This window comes from Platalea leucorodia (assembly GCF_965183815.1).
Source record: "Platalea leucorodia genome assembly, chromosome: 6".
Taxonomy (NCBI): domain Eukaryota; kingdom Metazoa; phylum Chordata; class Aves; order Pelecaniformes; family Threskiornithidae; genus Platalea; species Platalea leucorodia.
Window position 1 is genome coordinate 3,707,237 of NC_138828.1, and position 12,225 is coordinate 3,719,461.

The 12,225-nt window shown below is 40.7% G+C and overlaps 1 protein-coding gene across 1 annotated transcript in view; it reads left to right on the forward strand.

The window, feature by feature from the left end:
* ANK2 (ankyrin 2) overlaps positions 1-12,225 on the forward strand; it is a gene marked incomplete at its 5' end in the record, with an annotated part of 252,201 nt that overhangs the window by 157,056 nt on the left and 82,920 nt on the right. Inside the window, 5 exons of the mRNA XM_082314755.1 lie at positions 472-669; positions 2,124-2,222; positions 2,330-2,428; positions 5,099-5,197; positions 7,333-7,431. Of these exons, the coding sequence (XP_082170881.1) occupies positions 472-669; positions 2,124-2,222; positions 2,330-2,428; positions 5,099-5,197; positions 7,333-7,431 (594 nt within the window). The remainder of the gene's footprint in view (positions 1-471; positions 670-2,123; positions 2,223-2,329; positions 2,429-5,098; positions 5,198-7,332; positions 7,432-12,225) is intronic.

The following is a 12,225-nucleotide window of genomic DNA, read 5'->3' on the forward strand; positions in this document are numbered from 1 at the left end:
TCAGAAAAACATTCCTCCCTATTGCTGTTTGCAGTGCCGTGACTGACACATCTCAAAATTCCATATGCAAACACACCTCTACCCACACGCTCTGAAAAAGCATAATCCGATGAAGAGTGTGCACTCATCACGGAGAATGTCACTCATCAGTCAAAAGTGAATATTTACAACACGGGTTATTCAAAATGTAGGTGTCAAACTGGGGATAATTTCAAGGTATCAGCTGAACAGTCCTGCCCACCCTAGCGAGGGCTGGCTTTGTTCTAGCTTAGATGGCGAAAATAACAGACGGACAAAGCAACACAACAGCAGGGCCATGTGGGACAAGTCTGGCCTTGAAAATTTAATGAACTCTCATGTCTAGTAATAAGGGGTAACATAAAACGATACTGTTTTACGGTGTCTGACTTCTTAGGCTTACCTGGCTGTTGTGTTAACTTTATTCTCATTTTGTTTCCTGACTGGCGTTAGAACGGATACACCCCTCTGCATATTGCTGCCAAGAAAAATCAGATGCAGATAGCTACCACTCTGTTGAACTATGGGGCCGAGACCAACATTTTGACCAAGCAGGGAGTCACCCCGCTTCATCTGGCCTCCCAAGAAGGTCACGCTGACATGGTGACCTTGCTTTTGGAGAAAGGATCCAATATCCACGTGGCAACAAAGGTAACTCATAACCGGAGACAAAGTACTGTGGGTGGGAGTATCCAGGAAGATGCAAAGTGCAGTGTAGGAATGATGTCACATTGTCAGGAATTCTCGGCTTCACTTCCTTACATACATATTTATGAGTCTGCAGAAGTGACAACAAGTGGGTGAACAGTAAAAGCAAGAAGAGGATGTCTAGGACTGGCAGATGGATTGACCATTTAACTTATATCATGTAATTAATAGCTGTACTGGGTAATGCACAGGAGGAGCTGCAGCTGTTTCCCGTGACCAGAGGAAAGCGATGTAACACCTGGCTCTGGGAGGGACGTTACGGGAGGAAAGGCAGACCAAGAGAAAATTGTTTCTGAGCATTCAGGAAGGCAGGACTGCAGTATTTTTGTTGTGCTGCAACCTTGCCATCTCTCAGCTGTTTTGCATATGCTCCTGAAGTTTTACATTGGATGCAAAGGAAGAGGAGTGTAAAACTCTGGAGTTTGTGGGTCCATGGGTAGATTTAACAACACGTATCAGAAACCTGAAAGCTATAGTCTAAAATAGTTCAGTGCTCTTGCTGGCAAAGGCGCTTTTCCTCACGTATTTACCCTTCAGCCTTCTTTCCAAGTGGAAGAAATTGGCAGTGTCTGGCAAATAACAAAACAACATTATTAGTGGAATAGCAAGTGAGAAAAATCCTATAGAGGACCTTTCCATTTTTTTTTTTTTTTATGATTGTACATAACAGCTTTTTCATAGAAAACAAGTTCCTTAAAAAAAATCCATTACTGTAGATCTTCATAGGTCACCAGATTTATCCAGGCATATATGTAAGTCGTATTTACCTAAGGTCAAAAGCCTGCAGCTTTTGTTCATATAAGTCAAAATAGAAGGCTCAAGTCTCTCATTGTCTAGCATTAATGTATTATGCTACCTAATCAATGAGAAACGAAGCAATTTTCATTTCTCTTACAAAATTTGTTCCCTGCCTTGTTCACAGGCAAGTACTGTGGGCTTTTCGTTAAAGGCTGCATCCATTTCCTTGGCATCTTTGAATGGGATCTATTTCTGGAGTTATTTTCTTCATTCTGACTCGCGCCTGCAGTTGTCAAGGTTCCCCTTCCTGTCTGGGGAGTGGGAAGCGCAGTGAATGTGCTTCCTGAATTTATTAATGGGCTCCTCAACTTCCCACGTGACATTATTGTATAAAATCCGAGCGTGATCATTGAGGCCTGAAAGTTTTACTCTGTGGTTATGGTGATGTAATTGCTTTGGAGCCATTTGTCAGCCAGAACAGGAGAAACATCAACTCTCTTTTATTTAAAAAAAACCACCCATACTTAGAAGCTATAGTTAGGATCTCTTAATGTTTTAAAGATGAGAAAGTAGGAAAGTCTAAATTTCTTTCCTCTTGTAAAGTAGGTTTTATTCTTATTTTTATCTTTATTTACTTATTTTGTATATTCCACCTCCAGACCGGACTGACATCCTTACACCTTGCAGCTCAAGAGGATAAAGTGAACGTAGCTGAAATACTCACAAAACACGGTGCAAACCAAGATGCTCAGACAAAGGTAAATCATGGAGTGGCTACTGTCTCCAGTGTGCCAAAGGATGCTACCTTTGTAAAAGGAATGTTCCACTGAGCTTGCAGTTCTACTTCTTTGTTTTCTTATTGTAGCTTGGTTATACACCTTTAATTGTGGCGTGTCACTATGGAAACATCAAAATGGTGAATTTTCTTCTCAAGCAGGGAGCAAATGTCAATGCTAAAACAAAGGTAAAGAATTTTTCATTGCTTGCTTTTGCTTTTTATGATGAAGCTGGTAACCAACCACTACAAATACATACCACAGGTGCCTTTTCACTAGGGAACTGTAATTATTGCGTGGTAGGTGTCAACATATGGTGATTCGTGGCTGTAGTGGAATGCCTTCTCTCTGCCACATCTCATTGTGTAGTGTTCACAAAAGAAAAGTCAGATAACTCTTTGGGGGTATGAAAGAAGGAGATAGAGAATCAATGTCATTGGGGTTTTTTTTCTTTTTACTTGCAAACTAACAAATGCGAACTTGTTTCTGATCTCATTTACACATGGTTTACATCAGTGTAATACCGGTGTGCTGCCAAACCAGTAAGTAACAATTCAGACACTTGGAGGGTGATGCCAGGTTCTCCCCAGTCTGCTGGGAGAGGAGTGGGAAGGATTACTGCTGATCAAAGCGTGGGTGGTATGACTTTGGGAGAGGAAGCAGCTGTGGTGAGGGAACGCAGTTTACTGAAGACAGGTTTGGGGCTATTTTTGAGGGGAATCTGGGTACACTGTTACTGTCCGCTTATACTGAAACGGAGCTGACTACCTAAAGCCAAAGTCTGAACGACATCCACTGACTTCAGCAGTTTGTTCTAGTATAAACTGGTGGGCAGAACTGCTGAATGTGATGCATTTTGTAGCAAGAATTGTGTATCTCCTGAGTATACACAGAGAGGTTCTGGTGACAGCAACAGTGTGTTGCATTGCGCATATCGTCGCATCAGCCTTATCAGAAAGAGAAAGCTAACTCAGGAGCTGCAGGGCTTCAGCTTAGTTAGAGCTGGCTTTGGGCAACAGCTAGCTACCAGCTTCAGACTGGATGTCTTGGAATCAACATGAAGAAATCCATTGATATTTCTAGTGACATACTTAGTATTTGTAAGATCCGATCAAAATCCCAGGCTTGTGGTCTGCTGGTCCCTCTGGCTCCTCCATAGCAACCTATGGGATGGATTCATTTCTCAGAGAGGCACTATTTCATCACAGTGGTCACAGCTCAATGTGGTGAGAAACAGCAAAGTAAATAAATAAAAGATGCTGGCCCATCCCTCGTGAGATCACCCAAAATCAATGGGCAACAAACAGGGATTCCAAGAGAACAGGCAACGCTACTAGAAAAACAGCCGATAAGAATTAATAAAGCAGACACTAGCAGGATCCAAATGATAGCTGCCAAGACACTCAGCTGAGGTATTTGGAGGCTAACTAAAGGGACAGACGTATTTGCGTCTTCAGTATTAGGTCTCACTCTATGTCCAAGGGGCCACCGGGCCAGATTCTGACGCCATTTCCCCAGGTATTTCACTTATTTAGAATAATTTCATTAAAGTCAGCAAGTTTGTGTGAGAGTATGGGGCAGTGGTTCTCCAAAAGCTCACACCTAGGGACTCATAAAAATACTGGCCATCTGTCAGCTGGTACTGTGGACTCAGTTTAAGGAGCAAATCCACCCTGGCTGGATTCAGGATAGGCGTGCTAAAGAACAAGTAACCTCTATCGCAGCTTGGTCTTTAACTAGAGAAAGCCTGCATGATGCTTTGTGCCATCTCCAGTGAAAAATAATATGGCTGAATTCTGTTTTTGAAGGACTGCACTAATATTTAAGTAAAGAGAGTGAATTTACTTTGCACTACAACCTAGAGTAAAATCCTCCTTTGATTTCTTAGTAGTCCATGCACGCATACTGTAAATGTAAGAAGTGTAACAGTTCTGAACTATCACTATTTATTTAGTAGTACAAAGCATTACGTGCATCTATTCGTTTGCAAAAGAGATAACTCTCAGAGCGTGTCTTTCAGAGCCTGCCCCCAGGCTTTACGTAAGTGTACAGTGAGATCAACTTGGTGTTTTCTTCCAGTTCATTCTCTGCTTCCTTTCAAACCCAATCGCAAATCATTTTGTAAATGAATTGCCTGACTGGACTTACACAATACCATCTCAGACCAACTAGCTGAAGTACACTTTGATTATATTTCTGTATTGTGTAACATTAGAATGAATCACTGGAGCAGGTAAGTATATGGAGTTAAGCATGTTTATTAATACAGACATTGTGTACATGTTTTTTTAAGTGTAATTGCAGCTTGGTCAAGCCTTTTGAAGGCAAAGTGAAGCTAAAATGGATTGACATTTGTAATAGGTATAAGTTGTTAGGCTTTTTGAAAGCAAATAGTCTGAAATCACTGTTGTTAAAAATTATATATTTTTGAAATCGGCTCAAATAGTTTAAAGGCAAATCTTGGGGCTTCTGTAGAAAACTAAGATGTGAGAGGAAGAAAAATGTTCTCTGCCTCCGCTATGATTCTATGTCCTTAGCATGCCACTTTACTGTTCCTCATTGTTCCTCCCTCTGATTTAGGAAATGAGGAATTATCTGTCTTGCCAGAGATTGCTTATATTATGAGATGAAAGACGATTTGTGAATAAAAATATTATCTTCCTTTATCTTTTCATTAATCTGGGGAAGGAGTATTATTATTACTGAAGATTTATTATCTTCGGGTCAATTGGTGGCATAATTTCTTTTTGAAATGTCTCAAAAGGAGCAGAAAGAAGCAAAGTGAAGTGTCTAATCTAATTACTGGTGGTCGTTGTTCTTTGTTTGTTTGCTTTTATCGTAATCACCGTGGACAACAGAATGGCTACACCCCTCTTCACCAAGCTGCTCAACAAGGCCACACTCACATCATTAACGTTCTTCTCCAGCACGGGGCCAAGCCCAACGCCACCACCACTGTAAGTTCGTGAAGTGCCAGTGGGAACTTTTTTCCCTGGACAGTTCTTTTCTTTCCTTGCTTAGGGCTTGAGAGCAAGCCTTTGTTTTGGTGGAAATATTCCTCATACGGCTGTTTGTCAGATGTGTAAATGTAACTTCCTCTTCTTTTCCTTATCCTCTCAAAGTAGTTCAGATCAGATCTAACTCACAGTGCGCTAAGCAAAATGTGAGGTGGGGAAACCGATTTCTGAGCTGCAGGGTCAGGCTGGCCACAGCTACCTGTGCTGTGCTTGTTCAGTTGCCCTCTGCCTCAACACTTCTGTCTGTAAATTGATCTCTCGATAAGGATTTTTCCCTAAAAATTCAGGGGAAATCAGAACCTGGGCTTTTTTGAAGATTTAGACCCAAATTTCTGTCCCTCTCTCCACTGCATCGGTTTCAGGTTCTTACTGAGTTCCCTGATGTTAATGCCTCCTCAAAGACCGTCAATAACCTCTGGCACAGCTCCTTCTCCGCAGTCAGCCAGGAATGCGACTGTCCTATTTTATGTTGATGTTGTTATTAGTCACCTCTAATTGGGTAATCTTTAAAATGCAGCCAGAATGTCCAAAACTCGTGTTGTTCCCCAGAGTGGATCAGGTTTCTATGTACATGTATTGTGCATGCTTAAATCAGCACTGTTTGGTCCTGGAACGATCACACTGAGTAATCTTCTGTGAAGTTACCCAAAATAGCAGTTTGTGCACCAGATCATCAAGCAAGAGACCGTTGTTAGTCAGCTTCTGGGGCGGTAGGTGCTCTTGGGTGTGTTCAACCGAAGGTCTCTTTACTTGCTTTCGTTCCTCATGTTGGGGCTGTCATGCCCAAATCTAACCCAAATCCAAGCAGGGTCCCAAGGATGTGTCTACTGCACAGTTTGTGTGCTTTCTCAGGTACTAGATCTGTTCTTGTCCACACCTAGCAACCTCTAGCTTGAGATAAGAGAGAATTTCAACCTGAGACATCTGGCAGGGGGATGTGGGAGTGGGATATGAGCAGTTAATGTGCAAGTGATGGTAGCGGTCAAATTATTTGTGCCATGAAGATGGTAATCATTTTGTGCTGCTAATCCACAAACGCTGTGTTGCTTCAGGGTTGCTGAGCTAGACTAATACAGAAGACCTTAAATTACAGATAACGAAAGCCCATACTGATGTAGAGAGCAGCCCTCAGGCTGATATCATGCACACAGTGCAGCGGTGTCACGAGAAATCGTTTCAGTGCCAAGAGCGGTACGGTGGCTTTCCGTGATTCCCCCAGTAGGCCAGCACGGTGTTCTTTGGTTCAGTGCAAAATAACGTAAAACGATGCTGTGCAGAGCTCTTTGCAAAGCATCGCGGAACACGTCCCCTTCTCCCCTCCCCAAGTTGAGTGACATGAGGACTGTGGACTGCCCGTGTTCCAGGTGATGAAATGGAGATAAGTAGACCTAAACGCTTACTAAATTATCATTTTAATGTCCATTTGATGAATGGCACATCTATATATCATGGGCATTTAAACTGCAAATCAGTTTCTTTAAATGGAAATTAGTTCCCCACCTCTGAGCCCTATATAGGTTGGTTTTGTGTTTGTTAAATCATTACCTTTTCTGTACTTTTATTGGACATACATTTTTGCTGTAAGGAGTTAATAGAAGTGTATGTGGACAACACAGCTGTAATCTTGTATTCCCCAAAGAGGGAATTGTACCTGATAAAGATTTAACAGTTTCAACTGGAAGTGAAACTGTAACATTTTAAAATACTTTTTTTATAAGAGTGTTTCTGATGTAGAGCCATGTATGCAAAATAAAACATGAACTTCTGCAGACAAGACACATTCTGTATAGTGAAATTTGAGCACTGAAGGGTTAAACCATACAGCACTTTTTTATTTAGAATAGCAGGCAGTTGTAAGTGTGTTGTGTTGCCATGGTAATCAGGGCTATAGTCTTAAAGAAGTTACAAAGACAGAGTCAGATGTAATGGTAAAAAAAACGGTGATTTTCCTAGGCTGCGCCTTGTTTTGGATGGAAATGCTGGCTCATGCCGTGTTGAGAGTGATCTCATTGGTTCACATCACAATCCTCCCTCTCATTGCGCTCGCTCTCTCCCCTTCTCTCTTTTCTCTTCAGAATGGTAACACTGCCTTAGCTATTGCAAGGCGCCTGGGATATATCTCAGTGGTCGATACGCTGAAGGTTGTAACGGAGGAGATTACCACCACCACAACTGTGAGTTGCAGATGCATTAAAATGTCTCTCTTCTTTATTCAGAATGTTGTCTCTCTCTTCTTCCTTCAGACTCTCCTTGTTCCGTTTTTTTTATTTTCTGCTTTTAGCCCCCTCTTTCTGTTGCATTTTTGCAAAAGTGCTACAATACTTTCAGTATATCTTTTAAGTGTGTGGAAGTGTGTGCAACACAACAGGCTTCACTGAGCTAGGTAACAAAATCTATGTGCATACAGATGGAAAACAGCTATTCAAAAGCAGGGTAAAACTTTCTTCTAGATAGGGGTCTGAGCTGCAAATCCAAACTTTCCAGAAGTTTGTGCATTGTTGTTTAGATCCTGTCCTGTTTCTCCATTTCTCTTTTCACCTCTCCTCTTCAGTCTGTCCTTACGTTTCCACACTTTTGACGCTTACTGAGGCTCAACCATTGCAGCACGCCACAGCAAGCTTCTGAGCATTTGGACCGTACCAGCCGTGGACTGGTGCCAAGCTTAATGTTGGTCACTAGATGGCTCTGAATCACATCAATCATCTTTTTACTCAAGTCACTTTCAGTTCAAATAGATCCTGTTTTTCCAAAATACGAAAGAATCTTTCCTTACGTGCTCAGTCCTCCACGCTCTTGGTAGTCTGTATTTTGACTTCAGAGTTTGTGAATAGGCTGTGCTGAACATCAGCAAGGTAGTACTGTTGCTTTAAGCCAGGAAAAACTCATATATTCTGACACTCTGGGAGAGGAAGGTTTTCTCTTCTCAGACTTTTACCTCCCATCTACAAATGTTTTAGCAAGTAGGAAGGGAGAACATTAGTAGTAGTGCATCATTTAAGAAATTTATTTTAATTTAAATTTCCATTACTACATTTTATCTTGAAACACTGTTGTAAGGTCATGCTTTTTTTTTTTTAAATGCAAGAAAGATTAGCAGTCTAGAAAACCGATCAGATCTAGATGTCATTTAGGAGCTCCGAGCCGTAAAAATCCACAGATTATTCAAAAGATGCCCCTACTCAATCAAGGAGAGGATTAGAGAAGGGGAAGAAATCTAAAGTCTCTTGTAAAGAAATGGGAAAATAATTTTGATTTTATTGCATGCTGACAGCAAGTCCCACTGATACTAACCAAGGAAGATGGAATAAAAGTAACGTGGCATAAGGTTACAAATAGAGTGAGCCATAATTTATTAATGACCTGCAAAGATCAGAATGAGTCAGGTTTGGACAAGGAATTCCAGCATAATTCCAGAAGTCTCTTAATAAAGACTGTATGTTTTTGTTGTTATGTATTTCATGTTCTTGTTTAATCATACAGCACATCACACATCTACGTGCATAAACACATATGTATCTATTCAGAGATTTAGAAAAATAAAATAGGTAAAATTTTTCGAGAAACGTTAGCTCTTTTCAAAAGGGTACTTTTTAGCCTCAGATGACACCTTTGCTGTTCTCCGTGCTGTGTCCTGGCGCACTCTTTCCATTTATGCCTGCTACAAGTTGTAACTTCATTTCTATCGTCCGTTGGGTTGCACTGTGAAGCCTTGTACCTTGTCATATGTCAGTATTAGCTGCTTTGTAATAGTAGGGATTACACTTTGAAAAGACACCTGTGAGTTATTTACTTTGGATAAATGTTTCTTTAAACTTTGAGGGTCATGGATTTTTCTACCAGATACCAGATGCTTGGGGTTTAGGACTGAATCAAATACTGAACCTTACTTGCATAGTTGACCTCTAATGCTTGCGTATAAGAGAAATCTGAAATCTTGGACTGTGTCTGTGTACAAAGCACTGCTTTTAAAAGTCAGGTGGGAACCCTCGATAAACAGAGCAGAGTTTTCAGCTGTGAATTTGTCTGAATCTTGTATCTTAGGGTTACGTAGAATATAAACCTCCGGTGGTGGTGTTCATGGTGGGGAACGTTGATTAAACGTAATTTAGAACAAGTCCTAAAAAGGAGGGATAAATAACAGGCACTCACAGGCACTCCCTGCAATAAAGTTCTCCAGATGGTGAGGTTGATGTTGCCAAACCAGAACACAGCATTTAGCGTTGAAAAAAAAGTGCTTGTCACCATAGCTACTTCATTCTCTAAGGTTGTAGCTGAGTGATGCATGGAGGATGTTAGACAGGCCAATGCTTTATTGATATTCAAGTCACTGGCGTTTGAGATGAGGAAAAGATCTCCCCTGCCAAAGCCTTTGCTCTAACTTTGAACAAATTTTCCTTTTACTTGCATTAGTGTTATTATTAGTGGAGCCACATGAATATAAAGCAATAGAGAGAATAAAATGCACTTATTTTTACTCACAGATCAGAGGCGAACAGGAAATAAATCAGAATAAGCTAGACTTTCAAAGGCTTGCTGTGCAGTTAAATTTTGGAGTATTTATGCAAACAGGCATGGTCTTCCTGTGGGCAGATGAACATATGAGGAGCTTTGAGGTTGTTTACAGTATACTGCTGTTGAGTAAGTAATCGCTGAATGTACATATAGGTTTATATACCTGCATATCTGAAATATTCTATGCCACCAGATGAAAATCTGGCCTTACAATGAAAGTCTTAAATACAGAAGCCTAAAGTAAAGTACCTAATTGAATTCTCAGCGGCACTTAACAGTAGGGAGTTTGAGAAATACACATTGAGCAATTTTCAAAGTGGGCCATTCATGGGGCTAGATATGGATTTTAATTTTTTAGAGTATTTGGTATTTCTAATGTGCCTATCAATTAAAAAAATTCTAGTATTATATTGAAAGTTCATTTAAAAACATTACTTTGCAACTTCTGTTGGGAATTGTTGTAGAATTAATGATTCTTGCCGAGTTCAGTGTCCCAGAGATAGCATTACAGATTTTTTGTTCTTCTGAAACACGTGCGCGTGCGCACACACGCACACACTCTCTTGATTCTGTTTTCCAAACTTTGTTTCAATTGTTAAATTATGTAATAATTTTCTCTGACTGAAGGGAAAATCAGGAAGTAAATAAAGTGTCATTACTTCTCTGTAAATAAATAATAATGTCTGAGAGCCTCAGTCAGAGACCAGATGGTTATTATATAGGGGCCTGTAAAAGCCTAAATTATGAATAAATTGATATCATGATAAATAAACCTTCGTTACTAGGGTGTGCAGATCTCAGTTAATAGCAAGACAGTAGGCAATGTACCTCTATAGCCGTAGCTTGTGGACTGGACTACTGTAGCATCCTTTCACTTCTGTGTTCTTCTAATCAAGTGCATTTTGTACATAAGCCACGGTTGGGAACCAAGTTTTCTTAAATAAATTTTGGTCATACAGCAGACATACAAAAACTAGCATTTGTGACTCCTACACAGACCCCTTCTTTCCCTTTTCTTCAGAATTTGGTCACCTCCTCCTGCCTTTGTTTTTTTTCCTGACTTTTCGGTTATTTTACGTGGGGAACATGGGAACTGGCAATAGAGAACTTGCAGTACGCTTTGTGTAGATACAATTGCAATGGCCTTTACAATTACAATCCCAGTAAATTGGTACTTGCATACAGTGCTTTCCACTTCACTTGAAAAATATACAGCCCCCTTCACCTGGGTTTATTTCTTTAGCCCAGTGTCAGTGATTTTTTTAAAATTTACGACATATTTGTTAACTTACTACTGTATCGTTGAAGAGACGAGGTCAAAATCACCTGAATGATAGCATCCTCCCCCTCTGTCGTCACTGGCTTTGTCACCCTGCTGCTGCCTGACATTTCTGTCTGAGGGAAGCCATGGGAATGCAGGGGGGGAAAGCCAGGCATATTGGTGGAGGCATTCGTTGAATATAACCTAATTTTCAACACAGAGTGTGTGGTATGAAAAATACTGCAACAGAAATAATTAATGGTCTTGAATCAAGGGTCAGAGTGAATTTAGGAGGCCTAATTGGGGTGGCTGTTTGAAGCAAAGGGCATTGTTCTTTCCCTGGTCTTCAGGAGCGTGAACTGAAAACTGCTGTCACAGTTAAATATATTTCTAAAACGTAAAACAAATTTCCAAAGTAATTACACTGTTGGTAACCTTGTTATTTATAGAAGTGCAGTATCTTATAATAATATCTTGTCAGTTTGTTAGAAATAGAGAAGTATGAAACAGAATCGGGAAATACCTAGTAAGTTTTGTGCAACAAAAACTGCTGTTGACTTCACTGCTTGATATCAATGGGCATTTTCCCAAAAGCATATTGCATAAGGGACCTGGGATTTGGCTGACATTAATTATCCCTCAGATTGTGTGCTCTTTCACTACTTCTGCGTGTAATGTTAATTTATGCTTGATAGATAGCATCCACAATAGGGAGTGAAGTACTACCTCAGGGAGAGTTTCACAAGACACGTGGCCCCCTGACATTCCTCTCCATGCCAAAGGGGCACATCTGCTCCTACATACCTTAAAGGGCGATGTGTTGACTCCCCTCCACAGCTCCCCAGTTCAGCTGACTGGCTGCAGATCCGGGTGGAGCCAGGGAAATATTTATTTTTCTGTTGTGACTAATGCTGTTCTGACCACTGCTCTTTAAGTCCTTGGCGTTTTGTCTCCTGCATCATGACACACTGAAGAGTTTCCTGCAGGCAACTTTTCACACCTTGCACTTCCTACAATTTCTCTCATGCTCTTCATCTCCTCCTCCAGTGTGTATCTTGATGCTAAAAGGATGTCCCCATTCTTGATTCAGCACCCCTGAACATCTTCTGTTTCCTCCTGGAAGTCATTTATGAAGAGAAAATCATATGAAAAAATCTTCCAGTGTTCTCCTAAGTGTCCTCCCAACAGTCCTCAG